The sequence below is a fragment of the Doryrhamphus excisus genome, linkage group LG10, assembly GCF_037039965.1.
Source record: "Doryrhamphus excisus strain RoL-2023G ecotype Guam linkage group LG10, RoL_Dexc_Guam_v1.1, whole genome shotgun sequence".
NCBI classification, from domain to species: domain Eukaryota; kingdom Metazoa; phylum Chordata; class Actinopteri; order Syngnathiformes; family Syngnathidae; genus Doryrhamphus; species Doryrhamphus excisus.
This window is the reverse complement of record NC_136366.1, coordinates 2,168,241-2,190,796: the sequence shown is the minus strand read 5'-3', so window position 1 is coordinate 2,190,796 and position 22,556 is coordinate 2,168,241. Positions and strand designations below refer to the sequence as shown.

General features: G+C 41.4%; 3 protein-coding genes across 4 annotated transcripts; all 3 read right to left on the bottom strand.

Annotated features, from left to right (window-relative positions):
• Window positions 1-1,103: 1,103 nt before the first annotated feature.
• papolg (poly(A) polymerase gamma) lies at window positions 1,104-15,925 on the bottom strand. The gene is made up of 25 exons (XM_078793834.1): window positions 15,605-15,925; window positions 14,436-14,594; window positions 13,484-13,550; window positions 13,322-13,403; window positions 12,770-12,879; window positions 11,637-11,690; window positions 10,864-10,975; window positions 9,973-10,062; window positions 9,720-9,858; window positions 8,717-8,789; window positions 7,772-7,892; window positions 7,586-7,670; window positions 7,165-7,218; window positions 6,524-6,643; window positions 6,140-6,249; window positions 5,860-5,981; window positions 5,635-5,792; window positions 4,996-5,090; window positions 4,735-4,922; window positions 4,604-4,669; window positions 4,452-4,511; window positions 4,252-4,355; window positions 4,078-4,178; window positions 2,808-3,020; window positions 1,104-1,953 (listed from the first exon to the last, which is right to left on the bottom strand). Exons 1-24 carry the CDS (start codon window positions 15,619-15,621, stop codon window positions 2,845-2,847), a joined length of 2,463 nt encoding a protein of 820 aa, XP_078649960.1. The 5' UTR covers window positions 15,622-15,925; the 3' UTR covers window positions 1,104-1,953; window positions 2,808-2,844.
• Window positions 15,926-16,316: 391 nt separating this feature from the next.
• LOC131116290 (gonadotropin subunit beta-2-like) lies at window positions 16,317-18,427 on the bottom strand. 2 transcript variants are annotated; one of them, XM_058064466.2, is made up of 3 exons: window positions 17,877-18,427; window positions 17,670-17,746; window positions 16,317-17,599 (listed from the first exon to the last, which is right to left on the bottom strand). In XM_058064466.2, exons 1-3 carry the CDS (start codon window positions 17,938-17,940, stop codon window positions 17,345-17,347), a joined length of 396 nt encoding a protein of 131 aa, XP_057920449.2. In that variant the 5' UTR covers window positions 17,941-18,427; the 3' UTR covers window positions 16,317-17,344. The 2 variants fall into 2 exon arrangements, with proteins under 2 accessions (XP_057920449.2, XP_057920447.2); XM_058064464.2 differs by having other exon boundaries at window positions 17,670-17,800; window positions 17,877-18,411.
• Window positions 18,428-19,772: 1,345 nt separating this feature from the next.
• Window positions 19,773-22,175, bottom strand: LOC131116274 (coxsackievirus and adenovirus receptor homolog). Its single transcript, XM_058064463.2, has 3 exons — window positions 21,846-22,175; window positions 20,174-21,215; window positions 19,773-20,104 (listed from the first exon to the last, which is right to left on the bottom strand). Exons 2-3 carry the CDS (start codon window positions 21,188-21,190, stop codon window positions 20,069-20,071), a joined length of 1,053 nt encoding a protein of 350 aa, XP_057920446.2. The 5' UTR covers window positions 21,191-21,215; window positions 21,846-22,175; the 3' UTR covers window positions 19,773-20,068.
• Window positions 22,176-22,556: the final 381 nt, after the last annotated feature.

Sequence of the window (22,556 nt, the reverse complement as noted above, 5' to 3'; positions counted from 1 at the left end):
CACCGGAGATCTTACAGAGCGGAGAGTGTTCACTCGCGTTAAAAGGTGTTAGAAGTTGCGGGGAAAATGCCAAGAACTTCAGTCAATTGTCATCTACAACTGGAAATAACTCTTTTTGACGGTAGTCAGTTGGTTCTTCTTCTCTCACAATGAGCTATTGTATGGTTTTTAAACAATGGCTAGGCTCAACTTGCATAGAAAAATGTGTCACAAATGTTTCTGCCGTTGGCAAGCTTTATACCGCCACCTAGTGACGAAATGGTGAAAATACTGTCCGTGTTGCTCCATTTAAAAAAGCGGTGGGATTGTTGAGCTGCATAAGCAAGGCCTCTGGCTGTGTGCTATTGCTGCTGAGGTTGGATGCTGGAAGATCCTGAGGCTTATTGAACAAACAAACAAACCCCAAAAAATGTCACCAGCCCTGAGCCGGAGGATCTGATTGGCTGTCTGTCAAGACCAATGATGGTTGTTGTTGGAGTGAAGTCCAATAACAGACAATAAGTTAAACTTTAAAATGACATTTCCCCATCATATTACACGTTTTTGTATTGTGAGTTTTATTTATTATTTATATAAATATTACATATTTATTATTTATCTTTTTTTCAACTTGATGCTCAAAAGCATGAACAAAAGCATTTTCCATATCTATTTTTAACCCATTGCCAATTTCTTCTGGTGCATTTATGGTAATGGTTTTATTTCATTTGAACATGCATCAGATTACAATTGAGTGCATCCCATAATCAGTTCCCAGTTCCACATGTCCAAAAGGAGTAGGAAGAAGCAAAGCTTATTAAATCCTACCCCTCCATCTGGTACTCTGTTACATTTGTTCACTTCCTGCTTTCCATAATACAGTTTAGTTTTTTTTTTTACTTTACTCCATAATTATTCATTTATTTCCACATTTTGACTTTATTTCCCATATTTTAACTTTTTCGGCATCCCAATTTTCCTAAAATTATTAATTTTGTTTCTTCTACTTTTTAGTTTCAACTTTGCTACTAAAAATGTTATTTTTCTCTGTAAAATTACTGCTGATGTTTCCCATATTTGCTGTTTTTTCTTGATCTCGGCAATAATAAAACACACATGGTGGGTAGTTTTCAGGGGTTTAATGGTTGTACAGATTCATTTAAAGGAAGTGATAACACATACAAAAATACCCTTTCAATACATTTTAGAAACAAACATCTAGATGACCTCTTTTGTTAAATGTTTCTGAACAGCAAAACAGTTGTCTGAATCCGCGGTAGAGTTTTTTTTTGTTAAAAAAAAAGACCTATGTATTATGAATGCTATTTTTGTTTTGTTTTTTGTTTTGTTTTTTTTAAAAAAAAAAGATCAAACGGTACAAATAGGCAAATATAAATTAAGTGATAAGAAAACCCCCAATAATGAAGAATATGTTTTTTGGCGAAAAAACAAAAAAACTTTTCTCTGTACATTTAGTTGGGGAAAACAGAGCGGAAAAAGAGCCAGTCTGTCTAAACAGTACCTGCTCTGGAGGAAGAAGGCTCCTTGATGGTTAGAAATGCAGCAGCGTAATTTGTGCTGAAATCTGCCCAGCTTCTGATGAATTCGTTATGGAGGGATGACGTGGTCTCCTGATGCCCTCTACCCGGTGGCCCAGGAGAAGCCTTTTAAGAACCTCCACAGGAGGTGCAGAGGGTTAATACCCAAAACGAAGGGAATTTAGTCAATTTCAAAAACAAAACAACCACATATGCACACACACGCACACACACAAGCAAGCACAAGGAATGGCAAAGCTCTGAACCAGTTTTCATCAAGCACCACAAACCTTTGCTTTACCAGCAGGGAAGTGAAGTGGTGGCTCCACATGGGGTTGGTTGTGAGTGTTTAGCCCTCCTTAGAGCCAAAATGGCTGCCCTGTTGGCTGCAGGGAAGCTTTAGATGCAACGGTCCATTTGTGTTGTATAAGGAGGACTGAAGCACAACATAAAAAAAAAAGAAGCAAAGTGTAACAAAGTCATCTTTTTGATTCAGTCTCCAACATATTTCCATAATTTCCGCCCAGTCACTCCAAGAAGCGGAGTATTTCATTATTCAGAAATCCGGTCTAACGAGCACACGAAACGTGCAGCTGCTGGGCCCGTTCCAAACATTTAAAAGACGGACATAAACGTGGAATCCTTTGCAGTGGTTGAGGTGGTCCGAACAACTATGCTTGTAATTTGTCAAATCCGAGCAAACCTTCCGGAGACGCTTGCTGCTTCATCTAAACTATACAGGACAAGTCATAAAGAAAATTAAAACATTTTTTTAAACATTGTTTTTTTCCTTTTTAGATAAAACTATGATAGAAGAAATGACTTGACAGTGAGCTTCTTAAGACAAAGACGTTATGTACATCAACATTTACTGTACAAATTTCTGTTTAGGAAATAAAGAGATTAAAGAGACAAAAATAAATCAGCATATATGAGATGTGAAGCAAAGGTGGAGGAAATATTGGGGCTTTTGTATTTAAAACATGTTAACTCAAAAGAAATGGGGCGGGGGGGGGGGGGGGGGGGGTGGAAAGTTGGTAAAAAAAAAAAAAAGTTCTGCTTAACTTCCTGTCTGAGATCTCTGCGAGTGTTGAATAAAATGCACTCCGGTACTCGGGCCCACGAGTGCTGACAACATCAGCTCTGTCCAAATCACCTATTTTCTGGTATATCTGTAACCTCTGGAGATCTGAGGTGAGGTGTCCGTCCGTCCGGCGCGCGACAGCCCAAACTGCGCGACCTGAACGTGTGAAGTGAACTTCTGTGTTAGACCCGACTACAAAGCCCCACCTCTGTGCACACATGAATCCGGACTCCGCTCGGGAGTTCACGAGATGTGGATTCTGGCCTTCTCGGTTTCTTTCAGCCTCTTGGACTGCTCCTCCAGGGAAGGAGAGTGAGGTCTCTTGGAGGCGGCGCCGTTGAGAGGATCTGCTCCTCGACTCACCAAGGTGGGGATGGAGCTGCCCACGGTTTGCGTCGCGTGCTTGGACACCACTTGTTCTGCAAAGGGGAAGGTGTGGACAAAGGCTGTTGACGTTCGACATGCTATCTGATTGAGCTAACGCCTTATAATTATGTTACAACTTACAGTAGATGGCATCATAACTCTGCTTAAAACAGCTCATACTGACACCTGCTGAGCAATGTACAATACTGTATTGAGTATTACAATGTATTTGGCCCAATCAACATGGAAAAGAAATACGTACAATTTGCTTAAATATGTTTGTGTTCTTTTTGATGATTAACGACGACTGTGTAACATACCTTCAAAAGGGGAACTGCACTTTTTTTTTTGGAACTTTGCCCATCAGTCCCAAGTCTTATGTGAAACATGAACACTAATTTCTTTCCCTTTTCTGTGCCTCATTTCAGACAGCTTCCACTGCCGTCATTGGGATACACCTACTTCGATTATGAAGCCCTTAAAAAAGAAAATCTAATGTTGCATCGTTTGGTGTACATGCTGTGATTAACACGTAGTACACTGATAACATGCAACAGTTGCAGTATCTTGCTGTATTTTGATTATTTAAAACGCGACCAAAACCTTTTTGAGGCGCACTGATATACCCCCATATACGCCAGTTCTGTCAACAACGCAGCGGCGACAACGCTTACGATGTCCGCTCTTCCTTGGGTTGGCTGTGTGTTCCAGCACGAGACGTGCGTTCCGGTCTTCGGGTAGAAACTGCACCCTTGTTGAGTCTTTGTAGCAAAACTGAGAGAGCTAGGTGTCCACTCTTCCGTCTGTGAATGATGGCGAGACTAGTGACGCGTTGTGTTAGTAAGTTAGTATCGAAGTAGTAGTTTAATATACAAGTCAGTTATGTAAATGGAACACTGTCACAATAAACGCTTGTTGCTGGCAAGCTGATAAGCTCGTTTTCTCACGCTAGAATGCACAAAAGGGAAAGAAATACATGTTGATGTTTCACATAAGGATTGTGAATGATGGGCAAAAGTTCCCCTTTAAACTCATCACATCAGAGCATTTAACCCACATGGGGAAGATGGGTGCGTGTTTGTGTAGGTTTCAGGGAGGGGAGACACTCACTGGATCCAATAACAGGAATGGACATGCCCCTTTCTTGATTGGCAGGAGGCGCCTCAGAGGTGGCGTTGACCTCGAACACCGGGGGCTTGGGAGGCGTGATGCTGCAATCGACCAACCAGAGGAGAAAAGGCATTAGATGGCGAGACAGAAACGTCACCAGCTCTTCAAACTCACTTGTGGCGGTTCAGGGCAAGTTTGATGGAGTTCTTGACAACACGACAGCTGTTGCTGGCTGGCAGAGGTGAGGAGGCGTCAGGCAGCTCCATGCTGGGAAGCCGCTGGTGGGAGAGAGAATGATAGCACTTGCACCTAATTTCCTGTTGTTTTTCCCCAGAGGATAACAAAACCCTTTTTGTTTATAAAGGATGTGCAACCTGAGTTCTTGGCGTGTCAATGGTCGGAATGGGCTTCGGCTTAGATTCGGTGAGAGGAGTCTAATTTTGAAAAGCCAAAATATTACCGTTTAGTTGGGTTTTGTGGACAGTTAGCAAAACCAGACAGAGCAAACGCCCACAATGTTCGATACCTCTCGATGCGTCTCCGAGGATGGTGGCAAAGGCTCTTTGAATGTAGGTTCATCGTTAGGGGACACCTGCAGCAAAGCCAATAAAAATGTCGATAACACCAAATGTGTGAAAGCCAAACAGGTAGTCTTACCTGTGCGTCTTTGGACCTCTTGGTCGTGTCGTCTTCTGTCGGGGAGTGAGGTCTTTTGGCAGCTCCGTTGACAGAGTCCTCCTGGCTCTCGGGCTCCTCTTTGGGGCTGCTTGCTGCATTGGGAATCACATTCCCACTCGCCATTGCTGAGACGGCGCTACTGGCTGGAGCAGCTTTAACCGCCGGCTCTGCAAGATAAACAAGACATTGTACATTTCCAATGACCTTGATCAATGATGTCAATAGAAATATTGGACTCACTAGAACCAAGGATAGACATGCCGTGGTCTTTAGCAGCCGGTGCTGCGCTGGCTGCGGGAGAGACCTCCAAAACAAGTTGCTTGGGGGGACTGACGCTAGAGAGGAAGTAAGAGTAGTGACAGTAAGAAAAAGGGGAACTAAAACACAAATGGCAAATGCAGCTGACTAAAAACGGCAACGTTCAGTTTAAGAAGAGCTATGAATGATTCCCACAAACCATGAGGAAATATACCAGGATATAAAACCCGTCTCACATTGACATCGTTTTTTTTCCCCCATAGTCTTTAGAACAAAGTACATTTCAGAGCACAGTATTATACTGAGAAATTAAACACATTATAATGTCAAAAATGCACAAAATTAATAAATCCTGTATAGGTGCATTCAGCTCAAACTGAGAAGAAATAGAATGAAACGACGTTAACACTACTGCAGTTTCCAAGATATTTGGTAAATGCACTCATTAAATGACCTGACTTCTGAAAAGAATCGGAATCAAGAATCGTTGGAGAACTGGAAGTGCTCAAATTCAAACAATGCCCAACCCTAGCGAGGTCCGGAACCAATTAACTGCGATAAATGAAGCATTATTATTATTACTAAAACAATGCAGTAATTATTGAGATGGGTTTTTCATACCCATCATCTGTGTCAGATGTTGGCTTGGAGGCTTTGCTGGTGGGGGAGGCGAAGGGGGTCCCTGAGTCGGTATCTCTCGAGCTGTCCAAGTGACTGCTGTCCAGAGAAATCCGCTTGGAGCTCCCTCCATTGGAGCTGCGGTTTAACTCTGCTATGCTCTGAAGGAGAGGAGATAAGTTTTAGACAAACTAAACAGTAGCGTTCAAACTAAGCATATGTACTCACTCTCTTTTTCTTTTGCACCAGCTCAGCAGGAAGATACTGATGAAGCTGCTTCTTCTTCACATGTGTTGCTTCAATCTTCATCCCATCTTTCAGCATGTTAATGTTGTTTGCTTGTCTGTACACTGCAGGCAACAGGGGCCTTAAGGTCATTTGATGAATGGTGCAATCAAATTACAAACAAAACAAATCCCGCTTCTCATTATTTTACGGGTCTTTTGGAATCATTGGAGGTGAACATCGGAGTCTACAGTGATAGACCGAGTGCCCGCTAGTTACCTACCAGTGTCTGTGAAGGACTGGATGTCGTATGTGAGATCAATATTCACACTCTCCGCGTTCTCCACCTTCTTGAAAATGATCCCAATGAACCACATGGAGACAAAATCATTCCTGTAAGACATTTGTAGAACATATTCACATTCCATCATTTCCTCTCTCAGATTAGGAGCACATCTCAAAAGGTACAGGATTAATTGGTGTGCTTCATGTGAACAGAACCGGCCTGTGGGAGTCAGATTTGTGCTGGTTGGTCTGGAATCAAATTCTCAATTCACTTGGATAAAGAAGATTTGTAAAAAAAATAAAAAGTTTTTACAAAAAATGTTAAAGGATGGCATCTCACTGACCTTATGGTACTTGGGAGTAAAAAAAATACGGAACTCACTCATTTCGGTTCTCTCTGGACCCGGGAAAGGACTGGGGGTTGACATGTGCAAGGGTAATATACTCATTCCTCTCCAGGTTCCCCACCAAAACACGAATCTTGGACTCAACAAGTCCAATCCTGAGGGAAAACACATTGGATTGGTTCAAATAAGTGATAAAAATGTCTTCAGAAGCTAGCATGTGATTCATAAGGAGGGTAGGCCTCACCCCCGATTGGGCTCCTGTTAACACCATCAGTATGGAAAAATCGCACTTTTCTTGTTTAACCTTCTTGGACAATAGTTATTGCACATACCCCCCTCGGTACGGTTTTGGGAGCATGTAGCACTTTTGGTGTAAGAGGAACTTTGGTTGTGTGCGGGGCTGCGTCAGGCTATGGATGACGTGTGACGCATGTGCCCTCTGCAACCACTTCCACGCAATGAGAGCGCACAAGCGTGCATGTCAGTCTCTGCACTTCCCCAGTTCAACTGTCGTAGCGTGCACGGCTCACGTGTGAGCCGCACTTGAAAACGTTATGCACACCAACTTCAGCAGTAGTGCCAAGCTGCCGGACGAGTGCCGGCATTTTGTCTCCTTTGCGCAAGGTTTTTCTGGGTGGGATATAATGATTCACCAATTGACACTAATCGCACTTACCATTCCAAGTGATTTTCTTCTGTGGATGCACTGGCTGTCAGAACGATGTAATGCCTGCGGAGCAAATCATAAGATGAAGTAGTCATCAACACACGTGCACGCTACCTGCTCCCTTTGTGCTGATCCTTAAATTAAAAGCATCCTACATAGACATGGGCAAGTACGAGATGGTCTGAGAACCTTGAGCAGAAATATCCTAGTTTAGCAGTTCCACTAAAATGTGGAAACAAAAATGTGTTTTAAAATATCTTCATTGAAATTAGGGGGAAAAGGCAAGTCAATACAGCCATTTTGAACCCATGTAATGTAAAACAAGGAAGGTGGTGCACTCGTGGTGAGTTGGATATTTCAAACTGCACATTCCCTCCACTTTGGTGCTCAAAAACAACAACAACAAAACACGCTTTAACTCAAAACTTACTTGTATTTCTGGAAAAAATTGGGTGGCTCAAAGAGCTTTGGCCATTCAGCTTTCCCTTGAAGAATCTCATCTGTGACACTGAGACCTGGTTAAGTCAGAGAAACATAGCAAACCAAATAACTAAATAGCTCAGGATAGGCATGAACAGGAATGAGTGCACTTGTCGTGACTTTGCACTGCAGTTACCATATTTAAACTCCTCGCTCATAATGGTGCGTGTTGATGTGGAGACATTGTAAGTGGAGTTTTGCTGTGGGTAGGCAGGTGTGATGATGGGCATCAGGTGATATCTGTCAGATGGGTTCACCTAAAGGCAAAAGGACGGGTATCATTTGACTGAAAGACATAGCACAAGCTTAGTGTAGATTTCTCACCATCTGACTGATGGTTTTGGGTGTGATCTATTTTAACTCTTTTAAACGACAGGCAACATTGATGAATTTAACATGCCATAGAGACAAATATAATGCCTTATGCAGTTACTATTTTAGACCAGGAGGTGGCAGACATCTATGCCTTCAATATGAGCAACACCTGTGGGTATGTTTCTACACATGAGTTTGAAGCGCCGCATACACAGAAGCTCAAGGCTGCTGGCGGCCCACAAAGCATCATAATTCATGTTTCTCCAAAAAGATGATGTACAGTGTGTGGCACAGGTGGTCAAAACACCAAATGGTAGGGGGTAGTGGGAATATGGAAAAAATGTCAAAACGTGGAAATAGCGGCAGCCACAGGAAAATGCACGGCAGGAAATAAACTTTTTATAGCAGAGAAAGAAGCAGTCGCGTCCAGGATCACGCTGTAAATGATGATGATGATGATGGCTGTGTTAGCATGAGAGACAGAAGAGTATGACAAGTGGGCCAGACATTTTGATGAACTAGTCTGGTATGATGGAGACAGGGAGCCTGGTGATGTCATAATATGCAAATCAGATGAGTGAATTTACTCCCATCACAAACTTGGGGTCATACTGACGATTTTTCTCATTTACAGTATTTTCAAGTGCAGACTTTTTGACAAAATTATATCAAAACTTAATGTGGTCTTGAAAAAAGTATGCCGCAGAAACTGCAACAGCCAAGGTCATACATACCGAAATCACAGTATTACTCTGACAATACTCACTCTGGGATCCCATACAGGCAGATTCAGATTACTGTCCTCAGGTTGTTTCAAAAGCACAGGATTTGGCCACTCCCTAGGGAAACAAACAATAGATTTTTTAAAGAAAATTCTTTTTCTTAAAGAAAATCAACCAACAAGAAACTGTTAAATGCTGCCACCAAGGGGTCAGCACATCTTTATGAATGTTGCAAAACTGTTAATTTAACGGCAAAGATGCTAAGCAGAGACTAGATCTCAAGGCCTATAAACTGGACTTCCTTGACTGTCCATGAAAACTATTAACAGACTTGATGACAAAGGGAAGCCTTCGCCGGAATCAGGCTGAACTTACTGCTGGCGGGCTCGAAGCACCCCCACAATACACCGTGAGGGACACGGTCGAATGCCTTTTTCCAAGTATATATTAATATCATACTCCTTCTACTGTTGTATAATATCAAGTTAAATTTTAAGGAGTGACGGCTTTTATTTTGTAGTGGAGCACTGTTCCAATCAATTACACGTAGCCAAAGCCCTGGTATTCATGGTGAGGTTACCGCGGGGGTTGCACGCTCAAGAATCCACAAAGGAAAGGACCATAGACCTGACGACATGATCATTTAATTGTGAAATTATAAACATTTTTTTATTTTGAGCTAAAGCTCTTGCTCTCAAAAATGGTGCCCGTGGCTCACAATGAATTGAGCAATTGATCACACGTTCTTTCGAACCCCATAAGCGGCAAGCACTCAGAAGACATCGTGCATGCGCACTTTGCAGAGTTGGGCTTGGCCAAGGAAAGTATCCTGTGTGTTTATTTTTTTCATAAAATTGTGTTAGACTTCAGTGTGTCTATCATTACTTCAGCATTTTCATCACATTCAACAATTCTGTGATAATAATGGTAACTGATCTGATAACTGTGATGAAATGTCCAATGCTTACATCACAGAAATTGCACACGTCAACTTTTCTCTTCTTTGCACATACGTCAACTCCACACTGACATGAATAAGAATCTTACCATTTGGAGAAAACTAAGAAGAACTTGTGGACCAGGGTGGCAGCAACAGCGTTTGGATATAGTTGGCAAGTCCTGGCTACCAGCATGGCCCATGATACTCCACCCAGAAACCCCAGCATGTTGGAATAAATCCCACGACCTGTTGTATAACGTCATTTTTAATACAAATACAATATTCAAAATCTAACCCCCAGTTAATAAACTGCCTTTAGTAAAAAAAACAGGCACATAATGCAATAAATTAATTGCTTACGTTTTGCCCAAAGTTTGATGGCTCTCAGCGTCAGCCTGAAGTTTTCTTTGTTTGGCACCAAGTAGAGTATTTCATCAGTCACCCGACAACCTGAAATTACAAAAGATATCAGGAAAACAAACAAACAAAGAAGGGGACTCCACCTCTAATAAACGCAATGTCTGAATTGTTACCACCTAAGTTAATTATAGAGAAAATAATTGTTTGGTACCTTGCCCATTTTGTACGTTTAAAGGGGGCCTATTATGCATCGTTTAACACGACAATACAACATTCTAACTACATTTGTAGGTCAGAAAAGCAGAAAGCATAATAGGTTCCTTGACAAATAAATACATGACCAGCCCATCCGTTTTATTGAGATATTTATTTAACAGACAGAATTTTTTTTTTTACACCCGGAAAAAAATCCTTACAGGTTATAAATTAAGAATTTGCTCTGCTCAGGATGATTCTGGAAAACAAAGTATCTGCGCAGAATTGCATGAGAGGAGTTTGTTTTAAAATAAAAAATAAAAACTTGGAAGAGCTGGGACAATAACACTTTACTAAATGCCTGAAGGTTTGCCCTGTCCCAGAAGACACATGCACCAGGCTGTTTACCATGTACAAATTTACCAATGAGGACCTGAATGATGATTAAATATGTAGACATAAATGAGCCCTTTGGATTTTGAATTTTGTGTCGACAAAAGAGGCTACCTATTTAGGACAACGTCGACTTAAAGCAGACACTTTCATAATAAGACGACCACAGTGGACTGGGATTTGTTTGTCTAGATCCCCCTTCATATGCTAAACATTTGATGAAAAGCAATGATTAGGACTACCTCAGAAATCCACAAACGTGTTACACTATACAGCATACGTACACATGTTCATGTGGTTTACCATTAAGACTTCGAATGCATCGAATGTCCAAATTTCGTAGGATGGAATCCCCACGTAGGTCCAGGTTGTCTGGAATGGACTGTAATGCCAGTCTGGCAAAAAGCAGGTCAATCTGTTAAGAAACAGGCCAAAGAGTTAGGGTCAAATTCAAGGTTCAACATGAAAGCTATGTAGATTAGAAAACTTGATTTCAAGGCACAAAACCGAACAATCGTCTTGGAACTCAAATCATGTCTTAGCTAGCAAACACAAAACTTCAACACATATACATTTACTTCAGGAAATTGTAGTGCGGTTCAATGTTGCGACTTGGGTACAGACGTGCATGCACCACACAGTGCAAAATGGGAAAAAGACAGAACACCAAATTAAAAAGGAGCAGCACTGCTTGTGTGCAACATACTGAGTTCAGCCATTCAGGCTGTACTCGTACTTGGATCCACTTAACATCTAAAGTCTGGCATGTTCAGCCAATGCGAGTGCTAGGATCTGTACTGTAGTTCGCTACACTTTCCTTGCCATGTCATTGTTCGGGAGCGACTGCATTACAGTCCGCTCTGCTGCACACCTGCATGCGTTTGTGTCAGTGTATGTCGGCCCTAAACCAAACCCCCACCCATTGCCAGCCAGCCATGACACTTCTTTTGTTGTGGTGTGTTGTGTTGTGATGGTCTTTATGGACCGTGGTTGTTGCTTTTAGTGTGTGCAAACTTTTGACTGGTATTGTATGCTTAAATATGCTTTATTTCACACTGGATGGTGCAGTAACTTACCTCTATTCCGTCAAATTTGAATTTTATAACCGGAACAAAGGCATCCTCAACAGCCTAAAAACAGAAAGAAAACCAGGTGACTTCACACGGTAAGGTGAACATATGAAATATACAATATAACTTCTGTCAGCAAATAACTGACCATCACTCATGCAGAGTATGCGTGCCCTACATAAGAAAACCATGCGAGTCAATAATCCCGGGGCTCACACTGACTCCAGTCTCCGTTGCGGCCACCGGAAGCATTCCGCAAGATTGTAATCCCTGTTGCAGGCTCACACTAGCTCTGTATGATACCGCTCCGGCTCCGTCAGCCATCAGGAAAGAATCCATTTGGGATCCAACTTTTTTTTCCCGGACGCCACACATGCCGCAGACACCGGAGCACTCTCATATCATCATTATGTCAATATAAGAAAATGAGAATAACCCTCACAAAAATCTACAACATCACGGCTGTGCAGGCAAATACGGCTATTGTTTACAGGAACTTCCTGTGTACAACGCAAGTTACTATGTGAACATCTGCAGTTTCCGCAGCCCAAGTGGACTCTTACCGTAGTGTCTACCAAGTCAGTGTGAGTGGCAGCAAGAATGAGCCCGGGGACAATAAGAGAAAAAAAATAAGGATCTGCATTCCTTTCTGTAAGGTGAATATTTCACTTCAAAGCAACATAGATTTACGGAAATGCATCACAAGTCTTATTGTGCTAACGTACCGCCCAGGGTCATTTTCAACACAAAGATTGCTTTTTCTTGACCTTTGGCATATTGTCAAAATATAATTAGCTAGTTATTAACGACCCGATTGGCTGTCAACTAGTCCTGTTTGTATTCCGCCTCTTGTCCGAAGTCAGCTGGGATAGGCAACAGCATATCCCGTGACATAGAAAATGGTTTTATAGTTGTTAAGTAGATATTACACTAATTTACTTTTCCAACTATACCTCAAAGTTAGGATATGGATGTTTTGTGTAGATAGCTTAACATACAGGTATATTAACACTGGATTGTTTTTCTTCAATACACAAAAAAGCAACCCCGCATTCTTCAGTTTGTTGGAAGGGCCCCCCGGACTGGAAAAGGTGCGGATACCCCTGTACTAAATGTTCCTGCAATGTAGCCTGGCTTACCCTCAGGTCTTTAATTTCTTCATGCTGTTTCAATTTCTCAAAGAAAGACTGAAAAAAGTCACTCCTTTCCACATGTCGGGGTGCCACACATAGGGCATCAATATCAGCTCCTGCAATGAGCAGCACCTTGATCAATGTTGCACAACAATTCAAACACGCAAAAAAACACATTTTAATGATTAATAATTCATTACAATATCATAATATCAATAACAACAAAAACCACACACACAGTTATGTAGTGGATTGTTAAAACTAATGTGGGGGCTAATATTTCAGCACATACAACACATCTTTCACTCGGTGATACAGTTCAGGAATTGCTGACGTGTACATTCTCTGCCTGTCAAACATTTGTAACATTTTCCGTAATGTTGTCTTTGTAACCATACTGAAAGGTTGCAATTCTTTTGCAAAGTAGGGAACCAAACACTGTTTGTCATTTTTTGTACTTTTCCAACAGAACACATCCAAATGTAAAAAAACCCCCAAAAAACAACATTCAAGTGAAAACACAATATTGTGTTAGTAATGTGTGTAAGCTTGGCATACCTTTTGTATGGACTCCAAGACGATATGAACCAAATGTAAATATCTTGCCCCCAACACAGCTTATAGCGGAAGGTGGAAGGTTCTGTTGGAACACGTAACAGAATTGGCTTTGGCTTTTAAAACCACATTCAGAATGTGAACACAGCATAACATTCAACCTACCTTTAATTCACTGATCTCTGCAATCCACTCTTTAACAAAGTTATTCAATTTTCCCAGAACAGCGAGTCTGGAAATAGAGGATTTCTTGATTAACAAATACTACAGAGTTTCCCGTGCATTCATTTCCAAATACAGTCATCCCTCGCCCCTTTGCAGTTCAATTTCACAGCTTTACTGTATCACAGTTTTTCAAAATAATAAATTCTCACTGTTTTGTGGTTGCATATGACCTACTATTAAAAATATGCATATTTAATCAAACTGTACATATTTTGGTCTAAATTAAGTATTTTCAAGCATAAAATAGCTAAAGGAACAAAAATACAAATATAAGACAAGCATTCAGAAGAAAGTGATATGTCGTAAGTGATGTGTGTGAAGCCAGCTAATTAGGGTTGAGCATGTTTAGCAATGTGGAGAGTGCAATGACTGGTGTGAGTTGTGGCCGACAGTAGCTCCTGTGTGAATGTTCACTAAACACGTGTTCTCTGCTTCGTAAAGCAACTGAAGTAGGCGAGTCTCTCAACCACAAAAAGCGCCTTTACTACACTGGTCACTAGGTGTCCGTAATGTTACATTGATGAGACAATAGCCACCGCAATTAGTATGCTGTCAATGCTAACGTAAGTCTATGTTATGTCCTATTTATGTCCAAGATATCTCATTTTCTCCTATCAATGCCTACTGCCTTGAGTAAAAGGAGTGTAAAAGTGACTATCGGCGTGTTATTTCATGTCTTGAGGGTTTAATAGTGTTAAACATATTTGGAAGGTCGTAAACTACTAAAATATTCCAAACCAACACCACATATATATTGCAATCCTGTAGAAAACACAGGATCATAAATAAGTAAACACATTATAAACAAGCACTGCAACAAATACTAATTGTGCAGATAAATTGAATATTCAGGAAACTTGCTCATTGAATCTGGGTACATCCAGATACTGACCTGTGGTTCAATTCTTCTTCATCTTCGAACACTCCAAAAGGCTTCATAGCATCGCAAAGCTTTTTGGTGTACTGGTGGTCTATGTCTCGTGGGGGAGCAAGGCTAATGGCGGACGTGATGCCATAGTGTTTTTGGGGCTGCTGCCCACCAGGCATGTTGCTGCAACAACAGAACACATTACATGGTGAAAACTGTGCAATATTGCAAGACAATAATTTCACTCTATGAGCCCCACATTAGAGTTGCAGTTGCAAAGCAGGGCAATAACAGAAAAGACTGCAAGACAATATAGCGACAACTAATGACAGCTGGAGACAAAACCATAGAATACAGAATGATGGCTGTGAGGAAGACATTACATTTTTGTGAAGGATTGGTAACAGCAACTGTAGTTGCAAGCAACTTATTTGGACTAAGTGGGTTTTCAATACTTTAAGACTGCAACCAGAGATGTTATGGGCTGGATGAGGAAGTCATACACCAGAAACTAAAATAGTCCCCTAGTTATAATGAGATTGCTAAATTAGTTCACAATGGGGCAAACACATACGCATAATGGTCGTTATCGCACTGGAACTCATTTTTACCCAAAATAAAGTACTTTAAAAAAAGAATTCCTGAGTTGAGCCTAACTGCCAAATTCGTCGTTTTATTGCTGCTTTTGCCTTTTCACCTCCTGTGCTAGCAACAATTCCACCGCAATAAATGTTAAATAATATTTCCAGTTTAAAACACACTTAAATATTGAAAATACCAAGGTGGAGAAAAGTGCCAACAGTACACTGCGAAACTCGCTTTTGGGCTGCGAGCATTAGCCGTGAGCTTGCTAACAGGTTGGAAGCGTTAGCGTTAGCTAAATTAGCATGAGCCAAAACGTTAGCTTTCTGCTACGACGAAAATGACTTGATAACCACTTTTTAGACACACTGTAATAGTTGGCACTTTGTCAGAGACAAACTACAAGTGAAAGCACGTCCCTGTATGGCACCGTTTATGCTATAATTACACAAACATTAATGTAACGGCCTCGACAACAAGCGACGGCAACAGGCCTTATTTGGTTGTTATGACAGTTAGCTAGGCTAAAGCTAGCTCTTAGCCTATTCTTTCTGGTTGTTTAACGCAAATAAAATGCCCACTGCGGTGAGAAGGCCGCATATTTATCTTACCTTGACATTTCTTTCATGACACTTAGGATACTTGCCCCCTCTTCCTGCTGTAAAATTGTGTTTAACTAAGAAGGTCAGCAAGTAGAAATAACAACAGCCTCGACCTGATTACAACAATGGTCACTTTCTAGAGAGCAGCTCAAAGCTTCCCATTGAACCGGAATCACTTCTTATGAGTTGATATTTCCGTCTGAAATCTTTAAGGAAAAAATGTCTTATTTAAATAAATCACCCAAAAGAGGCTAAGGGCTAAACACGCGTCCGAGTACTCGAGAACACTTATATTGAGAACTACAAATCTGAAGGAGTTTGTGGACGTGACGTCGGCATGCAGCGCGAGACCGCGAGACCACGGGTCACGTGACCAGCAAGGCCCGCCACTGTTTCCTAAAAGTGAAACTAATGATTGATTATATGCTCTAAAAGGCGATTGTTATTATTACACATATATTATATGTTGTGAAATTTGTGTAGGATTAAATGTTATTCATACGAATATTAAATAAATCAATAATAAAAAGCATTTTGAGAAATTACCTGTAGACAGCCCCTGTTGTAATCAATTTGTTATTTATTGTCTGTGCAAGGTTGTTTATATGTTGTATCAGCAAGGTCTCCTGTATCCAGAAAAGTGTAATTCTCCATGTGTGACATCAGCCATGATGGTGGTCCAGGCGGAGGAAAGAGGAGTTTATGAAATGTTAATGGTAATGGTTTTATTTCATTCCAACATGCATTAGATTACAATTGAGTGCATCCCATAATCAGTTCCCAGTTCCACATGTCCAAAAGGAGTAGGAAGAAGCAAAGCTTATTAAATCCTACCCCTCTATCTGGTACTTTTACAATCAGTAACTGTTACATTTGTTCACTTCCTGCTTTCCTAATATAGTTTAAGGTACAAATACAGAAATGACACACAGGTATAACTTGCAGAAAACATTTTTAATGGATTTTTGTTATGCTGCTTAATGTGTCTGAATATTGTCATGCATGATGGTCATTCTATTCTATTCTATTCTATTCGTAGGGCATTGAACGGATTGCTAGCGGACTGTTTATGTTGTCTTACAAGACCTCATCAGGTCTATTGGCCAATAGGACAGCTCCCGTCTGAGATAGTCGTCTCAGTAGTTCCCAAACTTTTTCCAGCGGCCTACCCTATCAGACCTTTGTTTAATTCTGCATATTCATTTCATATGAAGTTGAAGGGGAACATTTAACAATCACGATAAAGTAGCATCTGTCCGAAAGTCTATTCAACATCGATGTCTGTTATAAGTAGAGATTTTCTTACATCTTATTGTTCTTATGAATAACGTGCTGCATGCGTGTCTGTGAATGCAGCTGCAACTTGTGCCCGGGAAGTTATGTGATGCTCCTGAATGCACCATTCTTAGAAAAAGCTAGCTCGGCACTGACAGCAGTTTGCTAGCTTTGACCTGCCTGTTGAGTATAAAGTGTCCATTATCTGACCGGAATCTTTCCATGGTGTCCCAACTCTTAAGGAACCACTACTCCCATCTTAATAGTATCCCAAATACCAAAATGCATACTTGACTGAAAAAGACTGATAATTTTCAGGTGAATCTCCACCCGCAGTGACAGGTTTGGTTGGAACATCTTCAAGATGAAACACTTGAAACTGAGATGAAACTCCCCACTTTGGGAATCGAGGTCGTAAGACAACCTGAACAGTCCAGTTGCCATCAATTGATTGCACTTGAAGGTGACGTGGTCTTAGTGGATGACTTTATAGCCATCCTGGTCAAAGTCATCATGAAGACATTGGTCAGGTTTGTTGGGTGTCATGAGATTGTATGTGGTTTCAGGGGAGTAGCCATGACATTTGCAGCTGATAGCCACGGGGTACTTGATCCACGGGTCTACTCCCGGAAGACAGTTGGACAGCTTGAACTTTTCGTAACGCACTTCCTCGTACACGCACGCCTTCTGGGGGCCAAAGAGCCAAGGAGCATCCATGTAGACCGGGTCCTGCATGAGAACCGATACATTACTCCGATGTCCAGTCCGGTTGTCGTTGAAGTCAAAATGTCGGCGTTACCTTGTTGAAACAATAACCCTCACAAATGGCCGCCTCGACGATGTGACACGATTGACATCCGTCTTTCTCCAAGGATACTTTTTGAAGGACGGTGCGACAAGATGGAAAGAATACGGCGGCGCATGATGGTTCTGGTCACATGATGACAAAACAACATGACCAAACAACACTACAGAACATAACACACAAGACAGGATAAGACATCACCTGGAACGTTGATCCACCAAAAAGCAGTGATGGTCCAAACCATGGTCAACATCTTTGGGGCCATGACTCCTCAGACCTGCACGGCCAACAAGCTCAGCTTATGCTAACAAATAAATCATCTCATAACACACACATTATGTAGTATAAGTACAAGTCATGTGACATCGTACTCACCTGAGTGTTGTATGAATCAGGCAGTCGAGTACTGACTTTTATACACTTTTGAGGATGCCACACCTCCGTTACCCTTGGCTGATGATGCCGATGATGAGCGTGTGTGCATACGCGTTGGAAAGATCATGTTCTCCGGCTGTAACGGTGGTGGTTCATATAATCCTGAGTGGGATTTACTGGCAGCCTTTTCTCAGGATGTTAAACATAACATCGCTTTGCTAATGGAAGGTTTCTTAATCCTACTAAGGAGCGGTCAGGAAAAAGCGGCAAAATGTAGTAAAAAACTGCAATAAAGGTGTGGAGCAAAGTGTCCAAAAGAGATCAACTAGATTATGCATTCCAGAATTCCCTGAATGCAATATTCCATTCCTTCTTCATGACATAGTGCTACGGTTGTCAACCGGCACCCTGCGGACCACATATGGAATACAGAACTTCGCATCCGGCCACCAAAATAAGATGACACATTCCTAGATAGTCCTGGGCTATGAAGGAAATAAGGTTTCAAAAACAAAAATGCTATTGGTTATGGTTTTCCGACTAGTAAGTAGACCGGGGGACAATATTTCCACATTCAACCTCAACATTAGCACAGCTAAAAACATCAATTATTACCGTAGTTTCCGGACTTTAAGTCACACTTTTTTTCATAGGTTGGCTTTTCCTGTGACTTATACTCCAGAGCGACTTACACATGAAAAATGTTTGTTACATAAACACTGGACACCTTTTCTGTTCATGTTTTTTTGTGTAGCTGTATTCTTTTATGGTTTATGATCATATCACCTCGTACTTCGGTATGTGACAAAATGAAAAAAACTTAAGTGAACAAATGTAACAGTTACTGATTGTAAAAGTACCAAGCTGGTATTATTTGCGGATGATACCACTGCTTTTTGTTTTGGAGTACAAACGAAATCATTAGAAAGGTCAGAGAAGAAATGGTCACACTAAAAAGATGGTTTGATAATAGATTGTCCTTGAACCTAAATAAAACTAAAATCATGCAGTTTGGTAACAGCAGAAAGGACACACACCAGCAAATACAAATAGACTGTGTGGACATTGAAAGGGTGAACGGAAATACATTTCTGGGGATGAAACTATGAGCTGGAAACCTCATATTACAAATATACAACATAAGGTGGCCAGAAATATTTCAATATTGAACAAAGCAATTTGTTCTCAAATCACTCCACACTCTTTATTGCTCTCTGGTTCTACCATATTTTACTTATTGTGTGGAAATATGGGCTAATAACTATAAAAGCAATCTTCACTCGCTAAATGTACTGCAAAAAAGGCCAGTAAGGATAATTCATAATGCCGCCTACAGAGAACATACTAACTCCTTATTTCTAAAATCACAAATACTTCAACTTGCTGATATAGTTCATCTTCAAACAGCTAAAATACGGTATTTAATTTCAAATGGCATTTATTGAGTTATTATAATGTAGTTGTAATATCAGTTTCATGCACCTTTACTGAATCCTCCATTATAGCAGCCCGGACTTTGTGTTGGTAAAGTTATCCTCACCAAGACAACAGAAAAAGCTTAGATGAGCGTGGCTTTTATTTATCTGATAACCTTTGCTCAGGAAGTCTCCAAACACTTAGTACTAATAGGATGTCATGTGATTCGATGTTTTTGATTGGTTGACCTGACTAACGTGATTATAATCACTATGGCAGCTAAGGTTTCCGACATTAATGCCCCTGCTTTGCAAGTATAATCTGGCATGAGTTATCTCCTCAGATACGGGTGGAGTAGCCAACAAAACTGTACTCATTTAAGAGTAGTTTTACTTTACGACAGTGCTTCTGAAATTGTGGTAATTTGGCATTAAATACATGCAGGTATAATGTCTGAATGAACACTTTGGTGAGCTGCTAAACATCAGCTGGTGATCTCCTGCATGGTTGAGACCTCTAGCGTATGGTATAGACAACACAGCACAAACGATATGAAAAAACCCGTGTAGGGATGATGTTGCCACTACATGTCCTGGTCCTCCTCAAAGATCATCCACCTGGTCATAGTAGAGATGTCCCTGTAGGATGAAAGACATAAGCATGTGATGCTGGACATGGATGTTGCATGTTAAAAAGGCGTCCCTCACCCCGCTTGATGGTTGAGGCAGCACGGTGGATCCGTCTGGCCGAGGTTGCGCCACCTCCCCCCTTTCATTGGGGGCATACGAACCGATTCTCTTACGCCAGTACCAGATACCAACCACAGCACAGACGATAGCCAGCAAAAGCATGGTGGTCGTCACGGCCGCTATTGTAGTTGTATCGCCATTGCTGGAGGCCGCTCGGTCATTGCTGGAGGCCATTGGGTCATTGCTGGAGGCCATTGGGTCATTGCTGGGGACCGCTGGGTCATTGCTGGGGAATGCTGGGTCATTGCTTGGGGTCACAGGGAACGCAGTGCCTGGAGATTCATCGCTCGGTGGTGGATCAAGTGGATCCTTGAGTTGGACCAGACAGCTTTTGGAGGAAGCCAGACCTTCCACCGTACAGAGATAGTGTCCATAGTCGTCGTCGTCTCTGATGTTTATAAACAATTCACCTTTTTCAGTGTCCTCAATGGCGTCAGGAGGCAACATCTTGTTTCCGCTGGTCTTCTTCCACGTGTACCGCACCTTGATGCTTTCTAAGGATCTGCATTTGAACATCACATCCATACCCAGTGTAGGCTCCCCGTGCACGCTACAAGTAACGGGGGCAAACTGCTCCCTCACTTCTATGACAAAGGCTTCTTCTTTAAGGATTTCAGCTGACTTTTGCACTTTACACACGTAGGTCCCCGTGTCGGAGGTTTGCAAGCTTTTGATGGCTATGGAAGCATCTCCTTTGCTGGGGTCAGGAAATTTGAAGGAGACCCTGCCCTTCATTGATTGGTACAGATCAGTATACAGGTTGCCATTGGTAAACCTAACAATGCTCCTGTAAACAGGTTCCTTCATACTTGGAAGCTGCTTCAACCACTCGATATCGTAGTACCCGTCGGCAGAGGATAGGGTGTACCTGCAGAGAAATGTGACGGGTTCTCCACGATGTATCACAAGGGTACTCCTGTAACCTGGGCTACAAAAGCTCAGCATCATCACCAAATACCGCAGCACCCACACCATGGTTGGACTGCTGGACAGGAGCTCGCTGTAAAATAAAATACAAATATGTTTGCTTTATTATACTACGGACCACTGCTGTACAACTATACACATCATACAGGTCACATAGTTATTAAACATATCAGCATCAAGGTTAGCTGAAGAATCATAATCATCTTTATGATGCGCCTTCCTCTTTGATCCTCCCAGTCCTCAAACCAGTTTTCTAAAAAGCCAGGACACTACTTCTACTTTGGCAGGATAGCTTGGTTGAGTTGATTTCCTGTTTATAGTTGACTTCTCTTTTGATCGCATATCGTTATTTGACGATTTTATTCATTACGCCGGCACACAATATGTATAATGTATTTGGTGACCTGGTGTTTATGTCTGCTGTCATTTATCACTATTGTGATTGTTATATATAAAATGAAAATAAAATGAAACCATTGACATTAGCATTACCAAATGTGCTACATAAACCAAATTAGAATGGAATAATATTTCAAATATGAATGTGGTCCTCTGGTGTTTACTGTTTAATGGCATATTTTCAAATAGATCATAGTAATAATTTGTTTTTTCGTCAGAATATTCCTAGGGCCATGAAAAGAGCACTTTGGCCACCCCCAATTTAGGCTCTATGAAGCATTGTGTATAAAAAGATGCTCTTTACCTGCACTTCTTGAAGGATGAAGGAAGTCTGCGTTAGATGATCTGACACCGGTGCAGTGAACGCATCCAATCCACAGGAAATAAACGCCCCACGTCTCCCTTCACTTTATATACAGTATGCACCAGTTCAAAGCACAAATACATAAGAGGTGCATGTCATAAAGATGCTTTCATCGTGCTGATTATGATGAAATCTACAACCGTTCCATTAAAAAAAATCCAAGACACTTTTGGAGCGGTCATGTTTACCTTTTAGTTCAAAAGTGGAAAATTTCATGTCCTCAGTCCGATTTTTGACAAAAAGTCAAATTCCCCCTAGACCTGCATCATGCAGCCTGTACCGTGCATGCGTGGGTTTTCTCCGGGTACTCCGGTTTCCTCCCACATTCCAAAAACATGCTAGGTTAATTAGCGACTCCAAATTGTCCATAGGTATGAATGTGAGTGTGAATGGTTGTTTGTCTATATGTGCACTGTGATTGGCTGGCCGCCAGTCCAGGGTGTACCTGTCTTCTATTAGAAGACAGGTAAAAAGGCTTATAAATATATGAGCCTATCTGGTAAAATATTTTCATTTATTAGTTATTGTGTATTAATTTAAAAGACTGCGTTTCGCTGTATTGCTCAGGCTGCACTACAGTGTCTATTCACAGGCGCGATCCCACTACTGAGCGGTACGGGGGCTTTGACCTGCTCCGTTTCCGACCTGGGC